The sequence below is a fragment of the Falco naumanni genome, chromosome 10, assembly GCF_017639655.2.
Source record: "Falco naumanni isolate bFalNau1 chromosome 10, bFalNau1.pat, whole genome shotgun sequence".
NCBI lineage: Eukaryota > Metazoa > Chordata > Aves > Falconiformes > Falconidae > Falco > Falco naumanni.
Genome location: NC_054063.1, coordinates 23,404,348 through 23,422,656, shown reverse-complemented (window position 1 = coordinate 23,422,656; position 18,309 = coordinate 23,404,348). Strand labels below are relative to the sequence as shown.

General features: G+C 51.1%; 1 protein-coding gene across 4 annotated transcripts in view; it reads right to left on the bottom strand.

Annotated features, from left to right (window-relative positions):
- KCNQ2 (potassium voltage-gated channel subfamily Q member 2) overlaps window positions 1–14,035 on the bottom strand; it is a 77,507-nt gene extending 63,472 nt beyond the window's left edge. For all 4 annotated transcript variants that reach the window (XM_040609276.1, XM_040609278.1, XM_040609277.1 and 1 more), the window contains exon 1: window positions 13,737–14,035. In XM_040609276.1, the coding sequence (XP_040465210.1) occupies window positions 13,737–14,032 (296 nt within the window). In that variant the 5' untranslated portion in view covers window positions 14,033–14,035. The remainder of the gene's footprint in view (window positions 1–13,736) is intronic.
- Window positions 14,036–18,309: the final 4,274 nt, after the last annotated feature.

The following is an 18,309-nucleotide window of genomic DNA, read 5'->3' as shown; positions in this document are numbered from 1 at the left end:
CCCCAGCAGCCACCCCAGCCCCGTGGCATCGTGCTGCATGCTGCTGCATGGGAGAGCTGTCACAGCTTAACCCAGGAGCAGGAGAAGGGGACGGTGCCTCTCCCATGGGGTCCAGAGGAAATCAGACCTAGCCTGACAGCAGTGAGACCTTGCTTCCAGCTCACTCTCAAACCAGTTTCCGTGGTTTATTCCCTGGGAAGAATAGGGGATCAATCTGCCTGGGTCACATCAAGCAGCTCCGCTCAGGGATGCTGCAGGTGCCTGGTACAGACAGTGGCTGGCCAGGCACAGATGTGCCCAGCTGTGGGGTAAGACACTTCTGCAGCAAAGGAATAACCAACAGCAGGACCACGGCCTGGGTTACTGCTGCGCAAATCCTGCCTCTTGTCAAGCAGCAGGTACCACTCGATTTCATACAAGTAGCAGGAAAAATCTGACCTTGGAAGTTACGGCAACCTACAGCCAGGGCTTCAGGCTTGCCAAAATAATGATAAACCCACCACTGAGCTCAACAGCTGGCTGGAGTCTGCAGCTGGCCCCAGGTCTCCTCTGCATCTGCACCTTCTCGTTGCTCCCTCCAAGCCAAGTGTAGGGTCACTGCTCAGAAACACGGCCAGGCTGGTTGGCCAGGGTCTCTGCCAGCTGATGGAGAAGGCGATGGGGTGGTGGGACAGGGCACCCCCAGAGCACAACCTGCAATCTGGCGTTGTGGAAGTCACAGCACCAAATGCTCTCCAGCCTGTTAATGCTAATGAATGTGCATGTGAGTTTAGTTTAGCCAGAATATACACACCAGCAGCCATGTGGGTGCTGGGACAGAAATCTGAACATCCCCTTGCAAAGATGTTGCTTCTCTGTGTTTACTTCCAACCTAAGCCTCTCATAATTCCCCCACACACTTTTTTTAAACTCTTCCCATTTATTGTAAATCCCACAAGCAGATGAAACCAATTGTTAAAGTATGGAAACGGAGTATTTTCTATTCTGATAAGTAGCTGTGCTCTAACAACCTCTATAATGGAGATCAGAGACAATATTTAATAATTCAAAGCCTAGGGAGGCCTGATGGGACAAGGATACATGCTGAAGTCTCCCTGTCTGTATGGGAAACGGTTATTACTGCTGGAGGAGGGAGAGGCTAGGGTTACAGCACGGGAAGCAGCGATGCTGGATTATGCTACAGGCATCCCATGTCACGGAATTCCTCCGTACCTCAGCTCCCAAATTGGAATACAGGGTAATAATTCCCCCTAGCATACGAGACACAGCTGAGGTTAAGCCCACACACAGCTCAGGATATGCCCATGGCCTTCAGCAACCAATAAATCCTTCTAGAGTAGAATAAAGCCTGGCACAAAGGCTGCAAAGCACACCAGTAACCAAGGCTTGCATGGACCACAGCCAACAACAGCATCTTAGATGACAGCCCAGAGCCACACGGGAGCATGCAGAAGCAACGTCCTCCAGCACATGAGGGCATGCCCAACACTGCAGCCAAGGCGTTAAACCTCCCCTATATGACATCTCCAGGCAGTTGCAACAGTCCTAAATCCCGTTTCCCAGCCGCTAACTTGGCTCTTAACCCAGGTGGCAGCAGCCGGTGCAGAGCCTGCGAGCAGACGTTGCAGCATGAATTCTCCATCAGGGCATCCTGCTCCTGCCAGAGCTGGGAAGGAGTCACCTTCACTTGGTGGCATTGTAGCAAGCTCTCCCTCGCAACTCGTCAGCCAGCTCCGAGATCTGCTCGGGCTGTCTGGGAATTATGTCACCAGGCACAGTAAATATCAAACGGCCCTTTTATGATCCTGCCCGCTCCTTCCTACCTCCTTCTTGGCTCAGAGCCTCGCGAGTGGTCTGTGCTGTGCGTCGAGGACACCGACATGATAAATAGTAATGAATGGATAATAGCCAGGTAGTATTTTGAGTTACAACGTCATCAGCCTGCTGCTAAACCAAAGCAGGAGCAGCTCTCCATCCCAGCCATGTAACCCAGCCTCGCAGGACGTTCCCCCTAATTACAGGGCCTTTTCCTGCAGTCCCATGGGGGCCATATTCTGCATTCATGAGAGGATGCTCAGTTCATCTTCCTCCCTAGCACATCATTTCAGTCTTCCCTAAAAACAGCAAAGAGCAAGAGGAAGCAGGAGGGAGGGGAAACAAAAAAAAAAAAAAAAAAAAAAAAGGTTTAATTAATCTTCATTTAATTTCTGCTGCGCTTGTAGCAAATGAGAAATAGGTAAATCATGCCGTCAGGTCTACGCTGCCTCATGGGGCTGCTCTGCCAGCCCCTGTGTTTCATACACGGGGTGCACACCCCACCAGCCTGCTGCAGCTGGCAGGGAATGCCGTCGCAGGGTTGAGCTTGGCTCCAGCCACTCTTCCCAGCTCACATCCCACAGGGATGTGGCTGCAGGGTAGATGGGCATCCCCAGCCACAGATGGGAGCTGGCAATCCATTAGCTTAATGAATTTCCCTGGGTTTTTTTAATAGTCATATGCTCCCATGTGGAGAAGGACCAAAAGAGCAAGGCTAGGTAGGACTGGAACTGGCTTTGGAGGTTCAGCCCATTTCTCTGCAGGGAGCTGGGGCTGGTGCCCTGTGCCAAGCACACACCCACGGCAGGTTTATTTGCTCTGCAGAGCATTTGCAAAGAGGGGTGGCAAAAATGGCAAATTTGATGGAGGTGCTCCCCAGGTGCCCAAGTTCTTGCATATGGATGGGTCAAACCCAGACGATGTCAAGCCCTGTCCTATTAACAGGTCCCTCACACCTGGCATTCCAAGCACAGGGTGGAGACCTGGGGGTGGGATACATCTCGCCTACCTGTATATGTCTACATTCCCATCTCCCAGCAGAAACAGTGGCACGGACACACCTCCAGAGTCCCATCCACTCTCCTTATTCAGGCTCTTTCTTTACCTTCCCCTATACACACAACCTCAAATCATTCCCCCCATACTAAGGTAGGTTAATCCGTTGCCAACTTAAACCCAAATTTCAGACCTACATGGTGTTATTTATCCCAGGTTTAGATGGGAGATGTACTGATTCACAGACCAAGCCTCAGCAGCTCGCTCTGTGCTGTTTAGCACGACTGGAGATGCTCCCACCTCCCACAAACATGCAGCAGGGGGGTGCAGCTCAGGGCCTGGAGGGGCAGCTCTGAGAAGGCTTCAAATTTTATCTGATTTCTGTTGTGGAAGAGAAACAGCAGCAGCAACAAAAGGTCAGTGCAGAAATTCTTCTTACCCCTCATTAGCTGGTATGGTAAGAGAGAAGCTGCTGATTAAGAATAACATTAAAAACATCTAGGTATAAAAGCGAAAAACATGGAAAAGAAGAAAAATTCAGTGCAAAATTCTGTGACTGCATGTCATGCCTGACAAACGACAAAGAGCTTGGGAAAAAATCTCATTTTCTCTAGGTCTTTTTTGTTCCTTACAGGAATAAGCCATAACTAAGAAAAAGACAACCACAGTGATGTGCATCCAATCGCCACAAGGACCAAACCACGAGGTCACATTAACCAAGTTTCTTTAGTGCTGATACAGATTAAATGCATCAGTCCCCCAGGCTATGGAGACAGAGCCCTCATGAAGTGCCAGCAATTTAGTTCAAGACATAATAACATGAGGACTTGTCTCTCTGGCTCAGGGTGATGCTTTACTGGGTGTGAAGTCAGCTTTCAGACAAACATTGCCATTAGCACGCTGGCTTCTTTGCAGTTCCCTGGAAAGCTGTTAGGTGGGGAGCTGTCCTTGCACCCCCAAACTCCCAAATTCATAAGCAGCGAGGCAGCTTTCTGCAAGGCCACTGACCAAGCATGGGATGTGTCTGAAAAGGGAATTCTCAGGAGGAATGACACAGTGAAATTCCTCCAAACCTGGCAGGTCCTGCACTGGTAACACTTCAGAGGAGCCCGTCTGCATTTGCCCATGGCACGTCCAGTCCCCGCTCTGATACCAACAGAGAATTACAGCCACTCAGAAATACCTTATCTCTCCTAAATAAGAAAAGTCCCACCGACTGGAAACCCAACAGCATCAGCAAACCAACCTCAGGGGAGAAAAGGAGGTACAAATCACACTTCCCCCTTGGTCAGGAGCCACCATAGAGCAAGAACTGCTCCTGGACACGGACATGCAGCACGCTGTGTCCCTGCAAGCTGTCCTGGCAGCTCTGCCACCCCAAGATGGAGAAACAGCCCATGCAAACTCCTACCCATGCTCCAAATGGCCATGCTCCTTCAGCCAGGAGAGATGGGATCAGCAGCACGAATCTTCCAAATGATGGAGCCAGTTTGAGGGCTGGTTTTGCTGCTCATTCAAGCCTGGAGTCTTTATATAGAGTCAGGGCAGGATCCAAAAGCGGAAGAGAGACACCCACTCCCAGGGAGTGTAACTCACACACTGAAATAAATAGCTCCCTGCCTAAGGAGATGACTCAGGAATCTCACTAGTCTTTAAAGCACGAATCATCGCTAATAAATCCCAGGAAACTTGGAGGAAGGCCCAGGGAGAGGTTAACTGGACAAGACGTGGCATTTCCAGTCGAGACACAGAGGAAGGATGAATAACCACAGAATTCAACCAGTGTCCAACACTGAAGCAATGGCCCCACCAGCCTGAAACCTCCATGCAGTTTTACCTGCTTCAAGAGCAACTGCCCCTCCTGGAAGCACTCAAGCTCAACCACCATATGGCTTGAAGTGGCAGGAGACAACACAGCCTCACTCCCTGTTTGTTCAGCTATAATACACAGATATTTATATTTAACTCCTTTGCTCTCCTCTTGAGTGAAAGATGGAGTGCTCTTACATCCCTTACCACATCCTTCAGATCAGGTAACGAACCTCTGAGCAAGCTTAAACTCAATCCATGGCCACTTTGAGACTCCGAGTTGTGCAAAAGCCCCTAAACATGCAGGAGAAAGTCTCCTGCTGCTGTCATTTCGCTGCCACACATCACACTAAACAGCAAGAAAGCTGGTAAGACCAATTCCCAGCCCTCTACACGCTGCGTTTGTAACGAGCGGCCAGATCACAGCAAACTGCCCCAGTACAGGCGATCCCTGTCCCGGGGAAGATATGCCTTCGTACTCCCAGCCCAACGCTAACGCTGCTGAGCTCCTCAGACCACAGGATTTTCCACTCAGGCCGGTCCACCTCCGGCAGTCTGCCCCAGCCAAAGCCAACCCCGCTTTCTTTTCCAAACCCATGGAGCACGAAGAGAAACCAACCCACAATTCAAAAGCAAGTAAGGCGGCAGGCAAATGCTGTTAAAGAGAAAAGTGTAGCAAAGATAACATTAACCAGCAGTCTCCCAACAACCACTTCATGCCTTTCATCTGTCTCATCTGTTCAATACAATACGTCCTTCCAGCAGGGACTGGCTCTTTTTGGCTTGATGTACAGAATAGAAGCTTGTAGACTTCTACTCCCATTAGGGGTGCTCGCACACCGCTGTAATATTCATAGAATATTGTTTTCTCCTCAGTATTCATTTTAACTACTATTTGGTTGAAGTTTTTCCTTTTCTTTTGTACCCCGTATTAGTTTTTCCCACCACATCAAACCAAAGTCGCAAAAAACACACACAGCAGGTACCCAGATGCAACCTGCAGCATTCACACGAGAGATGGAGAAGAGGTGTATGTGAGTCACCTTTGAGTCAGGATTTCTCCTAGCTTTTTTTTTTTTTCCTGGGCATCATAATAATTTTATAGAGAGTGACAGCGTATCTGTGGAAGGGGCATCAGGGTTGCCCACCCTGCCGCACTCATCCATCGCAGTGTGCAACAGCAGCTCACCTATCACCCCAGCTGTATTTTGCTTCGACGCTGTCACCTCCCTGGGCTGGCAGAGCTTGAAATGAGAAAGCAGGACTTCAAGGCAGATCAGGGTTTGTTTACAAATGAGGAATTTATGAATCCCTGGGAAAGCCCCTCCGGAAGGCAAAATCTTCTGCCTCTTTCAATCTTGTCCTGAAGAGACCAAAAGCCAGCCGCAGCAGACTGCCAGGATGCTCAAAAGACCAGTTGCCTCCTGACCCAGGCAGGGGCAGCTGTTCCCTCTGCCCTTGCCTGTCCTCTTATTTCTTTGCCCCATCCCACCCTCTGGGGGAAAGCGTTAAAAAAGGAGGATCTCTGAATTAAGACTGACCACTGGGTACTTCCCTCCTAGAGCCTAAACACAACTGTAGCTGCTTAGGAACTATAATTAGCATTAATAAGGCTTGATTACCTTCTGATTTCCCCTGGGTCTTGGGTTGCAGGTCCACAAGAGTTGATCAGGGTTTGCTATAAAGGTTCCTTACCCAAAACCACTTCTCAGACATGGTGAGTAAATGTGGATCTCAGACCCTGCTCAGCCCATTTCAGTGGGGGTCAGCCCCAACTCTCACCTTGCCCTTACCTGGTGGGGTGTCCACAGTATGGTTATGGCTCCAAACATCCCAGTTCCTACCGGCTGTGGCAGGAGGGGGGAGACACCTCAGCTCACTTCAGTTTTCAGTCTGAAATTGTGCCAGGCTCTGTTTTCTCTCCTCATTGTCTGAGCTCATCTCATCCCGCTTTCACCTAAGGTGTGCAGGGGAATTCAGGCTGCCTCTGTCATCAACAGAGAAACGGGCATCTCCAGAAGACAGACCTGCCCACCTAAGCCTTCACTGATGCTCCCATGGGATTTCGGCGAGGAACCCCACAGGTATCTGAGCATCACCAAATTTGAGCTGAAAGCCCACTCCACCTGCAATGTCTGGGTGTTGCACATCCTGAAACAAATCAAGTGACTGCTCAAGTTGCAGGGCTTGCAAAGCCAAGGCAATCAGGAGTCCCAGTGACCCTGATGGAGCTTTAAATCAGCTCCCCACAGCACCGAGAGTAAGAGGTGAGAAGATCTCACAGGTCTTCTGCTCCCCATGCCTTGGAAAAGGCTGCCCTTTGACATCCAATCCACTCCAAAAAAGTTACTGGATGGATGCTTACCGACACTAAAGCTTTCCGCACATCTAAAAAGCATGTTAAGAGGCTGGAGTGATGCTGAAGAGAGACCAGGGAGCATTCTGGAGGAACGCTCCAATTTCCCTCATTTATTGGCAGTTAACAGTCAAGAAGCCCTGAGGCTGCTCTCACCATCCCAGCCAGTACCTTGTGTGAGATATTTCCCATCAAACACCACCACCTGTAATTAATTCAGTGCTTTAGAATAAATGCACAACACGCCCAAAACACCTTCAATGTAATGTCATAGGAGGCTGCATTTGCAGTTTACCCAGGACAAGACCAGAAGAACCATGTGGGAGCTGAGGTCACCCGCAGCTTCAGTGAGACCATGATCAAGTATCACACAACTTGTTCTCACCGGAGAAAAATGACATTTTTTCTTTTCCTCTGGGTGGATGGACACATCCCCCAAGAGACCACATTTAAATACCTACTCCTGCAGCCCTGGTAGGGCCACCTTTTGCCAGAGATAAGTCTTCGGGTAGCCCAGGTGTTTTTGGCTTGCAACCTGATTAGGAGCCATTTAAACATACGGTGGTGAAGCTGCAGCAGCCAAACCACTGTGCCCAGCATCCTTCTGCACTACCTGGGTTTGCTGTCGTGTGCTCACCAGTCAAATCACTTTGCATCACAGCTCCCATCTAAATGCATTCATGAAACTCGGTTTAGACCACCACAATAATCTGGTTTTGCAGTGTGGTTCCCTTCTGACTGTTGGGAGCTAAAAATCATTGCATTACTCTGCAGCAATGTGCATCTCAGTGCTGGAGATCCCCTCTTTCTTTGATGCATTGAGCATCAGGGACATCACACCAACAGGGACAGGCTCATGTTTGCCCGAGAAGCACACCTTAGACAAGTTTAATCCTTTGTAGCAACAACTCTCCATCTTTCCCAGCTCTCCTACATCTACACTACAGGAGATTACACAGCAGAAAAAGGGACTGACACATCTCCCTGCCACCACAATTTAAAGAGGAATCTATCCCTCAAGAACAAAGAAACCAACTAAGCATTTGGGCTACCTTAAAAGGGATTATGCAAGGCTAAGTGTTTGCTGCTTGTTGTAAAATTGCTTGGAGGGGGGAATTACAGATCTAATTTTATAACCTTTAATGCAACACTGCTTAAATCCCAGGAGCCAAATACCAAACTTACATGCTTTTTATCCTGGTAACCCCCCACTGATGCCTAACCGACAGGCAAACCCTCTGTCCTGCCAAAGAAATCAGTGTCTCACCCTGCTATCATCCCCTCCCTCTACTGCAACTTAAAAAAAAATGATCAAGAAATCTGATTTTTGCTAACTACATCCTAAATAATGCCCATCTTCCCTTCAGTATAGGGCTTGCTTTTTGCATTATTCCCTCTTATAATAAATTAAGCCATAGCAAGACTCATCTGGTTAAGGTATGTTGCAGCACAAAAAGGAGGTCAGCCGGAGAATGAGCTTGTTTTTCATTTCCTTAATGTCAGTGTGGGGTGAATGTGATGACTGGAACATGACATATCAAAGCGACTGAAATCAGGTTGTTCCCACCAAGCTCTGACTAAGCAGCTGGAGAGGAGCTCGTGAAGCATCACACCACGAAGGTCTCCCTGGTCCCCAGGGCAGGCACTACCGTGCGGCTGAGGGCATTAGCGCCAGAGGTCAAAGCCCAGCAGGTCCATTAAACTCAGCAGACTTGGGAGACCCGTATTGACCTCTTCATCCCACACACTCAGCTAGGAGGTGGGCAGGAGAACCCAGGAGGTCCCTGCACATCACTGGTGGATGGCTGAGTTTGTTGGCATTGCACCAGCCAGCAATATCCCTGTCCATGGACAAGGGCTTACCATGAACCACCACCCCTCAGTGCTTGGGGCTGCATAAATGAGACTTTCAAACTAAATCTACCCCTAACTAGGAAATGCCATAAAACAAATATATATTAAAAAAAAAAAAAAAAAAGGTAAGTGGAAAACAAAACAAAGAGCTACGTAAAAACCCAACCCAGGCAACATAAAAATGGCTGGGGCTTCCCAGGGTCGTTCAGTCTGATGCAAAAGGGAACGGACCTGTATGAAACAACCATTTTCATCAGTCCCTGAGGAGCGGAAGGAGTCACAAAGGTGGCCACCTCTGCACTGAGGAACCCTGGGCATTCCGGGAAGCAACTGCATCAACTCTCCATCCTCCCACCGCACCAGCCGCGGCCATGCCAAGATGCGGGCAGTGCGGAGAGGAGACTTTCTGGAGAGAGAAGTGGTTTCTGGCTGGATTAAAAGGGAAGAACAAATGGGGTAGGGATGGCACAAGGAAATTTTAATAGAATTAGGCAGAGAGGAAATGTTCTTCCTTATTATAACTTGAGTCCATGCACTTGCTTAATTAAGTGAATGTATGGTGCACAGTATGCAGATAAAAAATGCACCCAAACTATTTTTAACGCAGTTGAGAAGACGTATTAAGGTTGTAAATTCAAAGTAGGAAACACAGGAATTATGTTGGCCCTGACCACACAGCTTTAAAAGTGCCTGAAGACAGGCTGTTTTCTTGCTACTGCCCCAAATCCAGCCCCTGCACACACCCCCACCCCCCTTTCTTCAGCTCAGGGACCAAACAGCAGCTCACCCAGGGGATCAGCAAAAGTGTCTCCAGAAACAAGGGGCTACAGGGGTGCCCAGCGCAAGTACCTTGCTTAGGCTGGCACAGAACACAGCGATCCCTCCTGAAATAAGATGGCAGTTACAGACAAAAATGACTTTCAAGAAATCACAGCCCTTTAAACTCAGCACCACTGAGGACAAGTTACACTAACCCTGGTAAAAGGACTAGAAAAAAAATATTAAATCATTTAAAGAAATAAAATGAAGAATTTTGGAAGTGAAATGCCTCCCTGTACAGAGAACTACTCAAGATCTAAGTGCTGATCAAGAACCCTGGCCTGTTATTTAGACATGGCTCAACTTTTAAAGTTTCAGCTCAGACTTGAACAGAATGAGTACACATGCTGCATTGCTATGGCTCTGTCAAAAAAAAAAATAAGGGGAGAGGAGAGAATAGCAGAGGAGAAAGATGCTGAAATACTGGGAGAAAATGAGAGACGGGGGAGGCTCAGACCTCCGGGAGCCAGAGTCCATCTCCAGCCACGCTCAAAAATAGGACCCACTAGGCAGTGCTGCCGATGGGGCTCTACAAAATATATACAATTTATAGAAACACAGCTCCCATGAACAGGGCACCCAGCTGTGTCAATGTAGAAAGAGTTATTAAGCATAAAACCAAATCACAACACATGAATATGAAAGAGTGCTTTTCCTCGCAGAGGTAACAGTGCTTTTGCAGAGGCAACATCTGAGATGAGACCACGTTAAAGAGTTTGGGGCTGGGGGGGGTGGGAGTTGCTCTGAATTTCCCTGGTTTCTTATGCACGAAATGGTGCAAAGAGGAATGAGCGACAACAGGAAGAGGTGGGGAAAGGAATGAGATGGATTGGATCTAGGATGCAGCACTGGAAATAAATGCAACTTGCACAGGCATCACAAGGCAGTGCCTCGACCGCCCGGTGCAATACCAGCCTGGGAGATGGGCCTCTGCAGACAGGCATCTACCAGAGGTACTTACACAGAAGCACCTCTCATTTATTAAAACATCTCCATGCTGCAAGAGTCTCTGTAGTTTGTGTCTTGGCATTTGGGTGCAGGGATTTTACCTGCGCAGCACAGCAGCCCCAGAGCAGCCCCACACCTAGCAATGCAGCTGGTCTATAAGCATCTCTACAAGCTAAACCCCAACACTGCAGGGTCACAAACTCATTCACACTGGGAATGGGTCCTAAATCGTCATGCAAGGAAGTCCCTGTGAGCAGCGGGAGCAGAGAGAGAGGGGTTCCGGCAGATGGGATTGGGGTGGAGGGGCTGAGCGGTGCACAGCCCCGGACAGCAGCAGGACAGGGCTCCCCCATCCACAGTCTTCTTCAGGACTCCCACTGCTGCAATATGAAGGCTAAAGGTGCTTTTGTGCTTAAGGCTTTGGCACAAAATGGGGTTTGGGGCAGGAGGAGACAGCGTGACCACAATAGCATGGGTAGGGCGCTGCACCAGCCATCCGGCTCTCCCCTGCAAACTTTATGACCTTGAGCCAGTCTCTTACTCTTCCCATATCTTTGAATAAGCAGCTACTGAGACTTTTATCTGTCCCGTCTGTCTGGATTACAGATTTCTAGTTACAGAAAAACCCGGGAAAGCCCTTCCCTGCCCCATTCAAACACATACAGATCTGGCACAGGCCATGCCAGGCTCACCCAGCCAGCAAAGGATGGTAACTGGTGCATGGGCTCATCCTGGTGACTTTGTATATCTTTACCATATCTTTCCGCTCTTTAAATAATATATTAGCAAACTGCCAAGGCTAAACCTATTATATGTATAGTTCAGAAGACTGGAGCCCATATAACTTCTCGACACACTGTAAAAAATTAATTCTATCACTGATGCTTCACAGACATTGGTGCAATTACCACCTCAGCCCTGAATTCAGCCTCCATTTCCCGACAAGTGCAAGGGTGCAGGTCAGAGGATGGTTTTGCAGTGGTTATGTCTCCCGGCCACTGGGGCATCGGCCCCAAGGTGATCTGGGGAGGCCGCCCAGCTCCCAGCACACCCCTGGCCAGTGGCTTCTCATCAGAGGGTACGGCTCCACATGGTGTCACAGCAGGTACAAGTGGAGTCACGAGCCTGGGAGAAATGCAGATGCTTGGGCTTGGAGGGATGCAGCTATATGGTGAGAGCCAAAGAGCACTCCAGCCTGGCACCGGGGACAGGGTGCTCCTGGAAAAGTGAGCCCTGCCAGGGGGTTGGTTTGGGATGCCTCTGCTCCTGCCCCATGAGCATCACTAGCTGCCCAAGCAAATGCCACTGCAAAGAGCCAAACGTGTCAGAAGTTAAGACAGAGTAGCTGAAGAAGTCAAAGATGCTTATGAAGCCCCCAGAGTCAGGGCTACCCCTGCCGCTTGCCATTTGGCTTTCAGCCCCTTCCATCTCTGTCATTGTCACCCCCGTGTCTGCAGGCTGGGGTCTCCCCTGTATTTAACAGCACACAGTGCATATTGCACACAACATCCCCCTGCCCTCGGCACGCACACAGGCAAGCAGCCAGCCCATAAGGTGAACGCTAAGCCCCTCCACACGATTCTGGAGGATTTTGCGACACAAACCACCTCCAGTTCCAGAGGATGGTCCTGAGCATGGAGGATGCTCAGGACTCTCAGCACTGGACTTCACACCCTTCATCGCACCCCTTGGTGAGCTCCCTCTTCTCCTCTCCCATTTCCCTGGGGGGATGAGCTCCCTGCAAGGACCCCAACTCGCTGCAGTGCACAGCGAAGCTCCCCTGCCACCCAGCCAGCATCTCCCCTCTCCGCCTGGGCTCGCCAACACCTCCCTGGAAGGCCTCAATGTACAAAATGGCTGAGGACCACAAAGCGTATCCCAACACCTTATCTGAGAATAGCGTAACAGCAAAAAGATGGGGGGTGGGCACACGGAACAACAGAAAAGGTCCCCCCAGAAAAAACACAAAAGGCCCCAAAGATGATAGAAGCCTTAGCCATGATGAAAAACACACAAACAAAAACTGCCAGCACCAAGGGAATGAGCACCCCAGCCTGAGCCCAGGGCTGCAGAAGAGCCTGGTGGGACTGTGGGAAGTCCCAGAGGGAAGGGAGTTGCAGTAACACAGCAGTTTATCCTGACCCTCCCTTTGCAACCCTGGGAATAACGGGAAGTCATCTGCTCTCCCTGTGCAATGATGCCTTCGGCTGTGAGCATCCTTCTGCCAAACGGAGGGTCAGAGGTGCCCATTTCTGGCTAAAAAAAAGGGGGGAGCAGAGGGGCAACGTGCACCCCGGGACTGCTCCTTTGTTTACCGCTCCAGCTTCATCGCTGTGCGGTCAGGAAGCCCCAGACACTGATTAGCATTTCTTTCTAGACACATCTCCAAGCCAGCAGCTTCCCACAGGGGGACAAGAAATAAACCCTCCAGAACCCAGGGCAGAGTCACAAAGCCACCCTCAAACCCTCCGCAGCCACACGACAGCTAAAGATGGGGCTGGGGGAGAAGCAGCACGGGGAGGGGGGGGGGGGGGGGGAATGGGGGGGGGGGGGGGGGGGGGGGGGGGGAGGAGACACAGTGCCTGAGCAGGGCTTTTTGTTCCGCTGCTCGCAGCATTGCTATGGTGATTTCAAGCAAGACGGAGGAACAGTCCCTACCCACCACTCCTGCTGCTCAGCCCCCTGCACCGACCGCATGAGCAGCCCCTTCCCCCGCAAGCAGGAGCGGGCAGGGGGGGCCGGTGCATTGCACCTCTCCGGGGGGGCCACCTGCCAGCTCTGCAGGGGCAGCCGCTCCCTCCCACCCCCACCCCCCTCGGATTGCCTTCCCCACCGCCTGGCATCGCCCTCCGCCCCGTCCCCGGGCATCGTGCCCCGCCTGGGCCAGGGCGAGAGATGCCGCGGTGGCCTGGCCCGCCTGCTCCCGGCGGGGGGGGGGAGGGACCACGGCTCAGCCTCCGGCACCCGGCAGCATCCCCCCGGGGCCCCCCAGCCAGCCGGCATCCCCCCACCCCCCGCACCCGCTCTGCAGCTGGAGCGTCCCTCCTCTTCGGCGTGCGTTTTGGGGGCTGGGGGGGGGTGGGGTGGAGGAGGGTGAGGGGTCTCTCCCGTCAGGCTCGCCCCCCACCCTTTTACTCACACGTATGCGTGGTAAATGAAAGCCCAGCCCCTCGGTCTCTCCAGCACATTGTAGAGGAAATTCTGCAGCTTGCGGTAAAAAGCATTCCTTTTGGGGGGCTTGCCGCTGCCCGAGACCCCGGAGCGGGGCTTGCTGAGGATGCTGCCCCGCTTGGTGCTCTCGGAGCCGGCGATGAGCAGCGCTCCGTCCCGGCTGGAGTCCGGGGCGCCGGGGTCCAGCCCCACGAAGCCCACCTTGAGCTTCTTCTCAGCGGCGGGGCCCGGGTAGACGCCTCCGTTGCGGGATTTCTGCACCATGGTGGCGGTCGGGGCTGGGGAGGGGGGGGGAGGGGGGGAAGGGGCCGGGGGCGGCGGGGGGCTCCGCCCGCGCTCCCCGCCGCTGCTCCGCGCCCGGCGCAGCCGAAGCCGCAGCAGCCGCCGCAGCCGCTCGGCAGCGCCGCCCCGCGCCGCCCCCTTAACCCTTGGCGCGCCCCGCCGGCCCGCACCCTCCCCCCGCCAAACCTGGGGGTGCCACGCACACACACCCCAAAGGGAAACACACACCGGTCCCTTCCCCTCAGAAATCCAGGATCCATCCTCCCCCCCGTGCGGCCTCCGGCATCCCCCTCTAAAACCAACGGCTGGCATCTTCCCGGGGTCCAGCGTCCCCTCCCAGAACAGGGCTCCCACGTCCCCCGCAAAACCACCAGCCACTGGGCTCCTGCTAAAGCCCCTGTGAAGGGCTGGGTGACAGCCCGCCATGGGATGCCACCCCCGCGGCTTCCACAGGTCCCACTGGCAGCGGGCGCAGGTTGCCCACAGGAAGGACCGGAGCCCGTGCCCCACGTCCACATGCCTGCTCGGCCACCAGCCCTGCTTAACCTCACCGCAAACCCCCTCTTGCAAAGCCATCCCCTTTGTCCACACTTCCAAGGTCCAACCTGCCCTTCCTAAGACTCGGAAGCCCAAACTCAGCTCACTTCACACACCAAAAATCCACCGTCATGTGGTCACCAAGCTGCAGAGTGACCGAGCTCTCAGCACAGGCCGCCCATCTCCAGATGTGCTGACCTACATCAGCTCTTCAACAAACCTGGCTGGTTGTGGTCCAGCGCTACCATTTTCCCCCCATACACCGCGGCTGGCTTCTGCCCCAAAGAACGTTTCCTTCTGACACCTCCACAAGACTCAGGAGAAGACCCATATACCCTGCAGAAGCCTGAGATAGTGCAAGACGACGACCTGCAACCACAGAAAAATCAAGCCCAGGACCACCAACCCCTACTGCACCAAACTGTCTATCCCATGCAACCCAACAAGTCATGGACGATCAGTGAAGTGCCCGCTTCTGTATGTCCTTTGAAAGTGAACAAGGCTTTAGGACAAGGCTTGGTGCATGTAAATAAAACTGCAAGCTCAGATGAGCAGGTGCTTTCAAGGCAAAGTACCTTGCTGCAGTGTTCTTTGTAGGGAAGCAGCCAAAATGGTTGCCCAAAGTTTCATGGCTGCAGGAACCACCCAGGGCTGGGTTCCAGTTCCCTCTCTAGCAAGGGGCAGCAGTTGTAAAACCAATCCTGCCACTCTGTAGCGTTGACACGCTTCTCCCAAAATTCATATTTAAATGATAAACTCAACATAACTTTCCAGAGTGCATTTCCCAGCTCCTGGCTTTTTGGTCCTCTCCTGCCTCAGGAGAATCACAACTAATGGACAAGAGGAGCGTTTGAGACTAAACACTTACTCCCCGGATCCTACCATGTACGTTAACAGAAGCGCCAACATGGACCAGCCCTACATTTTTATGAACAGCACATTTCCCGTGACCCATATTCTCTCCAACGCATGGCTAAAAGAGAAATCATCACTGCAAGGCAGGCAGAAGACTAAAGCTGGGTTAAATACTGGAAAAACAGATCTGCAAGTATGTCAGTGAATAAACTACTCAATTCAATGAGGGGCCATTCTATTCATTATTTGTGAACACTTGTAAGATCATTAGTGTTCTTTAATAGGGTAGCCAATTACAAATGTGCCTGGCACTAATGTACAAAGTGCATTATTATAGATCCAGTTACGCAGTCCAAAAGCAGGAAATATCCCCCTCCACCAAAAGGCCAACAACAAACAGAGGAAGCAATTTTCAATTAACAAATTCAAGATTACTAATAGTCTGTGAGCCCTAAAGAAGAATCTAAATTCATCGCACTCCTCTTTGCCTAATTAGTTGGTCTTCTGCGGTGTCACACTGCAGCAGCACAGATTTGGGTATTGCATATCTTTGAGACCATCAAAAAACAGGAGCAGCCAAGAGAGGGGATGGGATTTGGTCCTTCCACCCTTAGCTGTGGGTGGCCTGAGGAAAGACAGGGCATGGATGCAGCAGCCGTTGCTTCATTTGGAAGTAAAACCTCAAAGACAAGCAAGGCCTTGTGAGCAAGTGGCACCAAGGATGGGCTCCTTCCATGAACAGAGCAGCCCTTGGGAGGCAGAAAAGGCCTGAAATTGTGGATGAAGACCCATTCTTCATTCTCTTCACCTTGGCTTTTTAGGGCATCTCTAATTCCCTCTTTACAGATGATATTTCACGGGTTGGCACTGCAAGCTGCAGTTGAGTGTTCAGCAGCAGCATGGCTGCTTGGAGAGGGCTTTGTCTTGGGTGGCAGAAGAGTGGGTCTGGGGTCCCTGTACCAAATCATGCTAAGACCTTGAGCACATCTTCCCACTCCCTCCCCCCGCGCCCGCGTGCCAGCCCCCTAGGGGGTCTCCCTCAGCCCCCTTCTCACAGTGCCGGGCAAGCTGCAACCCTGCGAGGAGCAGCTGGCTCCTGGGAACAACTGGGCTACAAACACTGACCAAGCTGCCATGTCCTGCCACGGAGCCTGCAGCGGGGAATTTCGAAGGTGAAGTTGCTTGTGTTGCTACTTCTGCTGGGGCGGGAGGCGCGGGGGGAGAAAAGGCGCAGCCACTAACACTGTGCAAATTAATGAGGTATATAAAAGCAGTACTGGGAAGGTGCTTTTATCTGCTCCAAGGACATTATGTCTCCACAAACAAACAGAATTACTGAGTCAGTCTTTGCTTTCAACACTACTGATGGCTTTAAAACACAAATACCGTGGCAGATAGATTTCATCTTACCTTCAGGGTCTAAGCTATCAAGCTAAGTTAAGATACAGAAAGTCCATGCTCTGTCCCTTGGAAATTTTTGAAACGTAGTAAGAAATGACTGGTGTGAAATATGTAGAATGACTCCAGGGATATGTTTCTGTTTGAAACACTGAACCTGAGCCCTTTCTCCATGCCCATCCAGCTGGTGGTTTACATGAACTGTGCTACCCGTAGCCTGGGCTTTGTCACAGCTTTCTTCCAGAGCTATTTTCAAAACCTAAAGCAGATGGATTTATCTCCCCTTGTACAGGAGGCTACCCCATCCCAGCAAAGCTAACCTGCCAGAGAAAAGGTGTCAACAGCTTGGTCTTCCTACACCCAGTGTCCACCCATCTCCCTCCTCTGCTTCACCTGCCCCTCACCACTCCATCTTCTTCTCCGAGCAGCAAAGGGTCCCCAGGAACCCATGTTTATTGATCAGACACCTGTCTGCTGGATTAACAGGCACTCTTTCCAGCCCACACCAAACCATTTTTAATTTTGAAACCAGAAGCCGTGAGCCAGTAGAGGTTGGTTCATACAAGGAACTCCACCTGGAAGGTGATGCTTTGCCAGCACTAGGGTTTGAGCCTACAGAGGAAAATGCTGTAAGAAAGATTCTTGTGCATAAATGGAGAAACCTGCAGATTTCCAAAGGAGAAGGATGAGCGTAACAAGGGGATATGTAAGAACAACTGGCTACAACATAAAGCAATGCTCAGCAAAGGCTTCATCATTTGGGATTGGGGAGGTTTGGGCACAGCTGCAGAGAACTTACTTGTAGGGTGGTGAAGAAGGAACTGTTTAGATGAGTGCATGGTAAACTGAAAGGAGCCTGCTGTCGTTTGAGTTGCAAGAAAATGAGGCTTTGGCAAGAGACAAATTCGCTGAATAAGCTCAGATTAGGTTGAAGACCCATGCCCTGTTTACAGGATCAAGGAACAAACTAAACTCACATTATAGATCAGGAGCTGCTAAGGACGTGGGGTTAACAGCAGGTGCTGCAGCGTTACCTCACCAGTCTGAAAATCTCCCTCCTGGAGCTCTCTGTGACTTGGTGGGCACTCATCAACCAAGACCAGAGACAAAGACACCAGAGCAGAAGGACTAAGGACCACCTCAAGAGCCAGAGGGCTCCAAACTGGGCAAAGAGCAAAGGCCTTTCTTGGCACTCAGCTTCAACCACAGTATCACTGCTGATGTTTTTTAACTTTTTTTTTTACCAGCCTAACATGAAGATGCACCAGATGATTGTCCAGTTTCAATCAAATCTGATAGTCATCAGCCTCAAAACTAATTAAGTTTGTGTCATTTTTCATGAAAACTAGAAGCCTAGAGAGACACAGAGGATTCCTAATGACTCCTCCTTCCCCCTCCCAAAAGGAATCCTGAAGTGTAATCTCATCTTTATTAGACGTCAGAGAAGGTGCCCAGGAGAGGACCAGCCT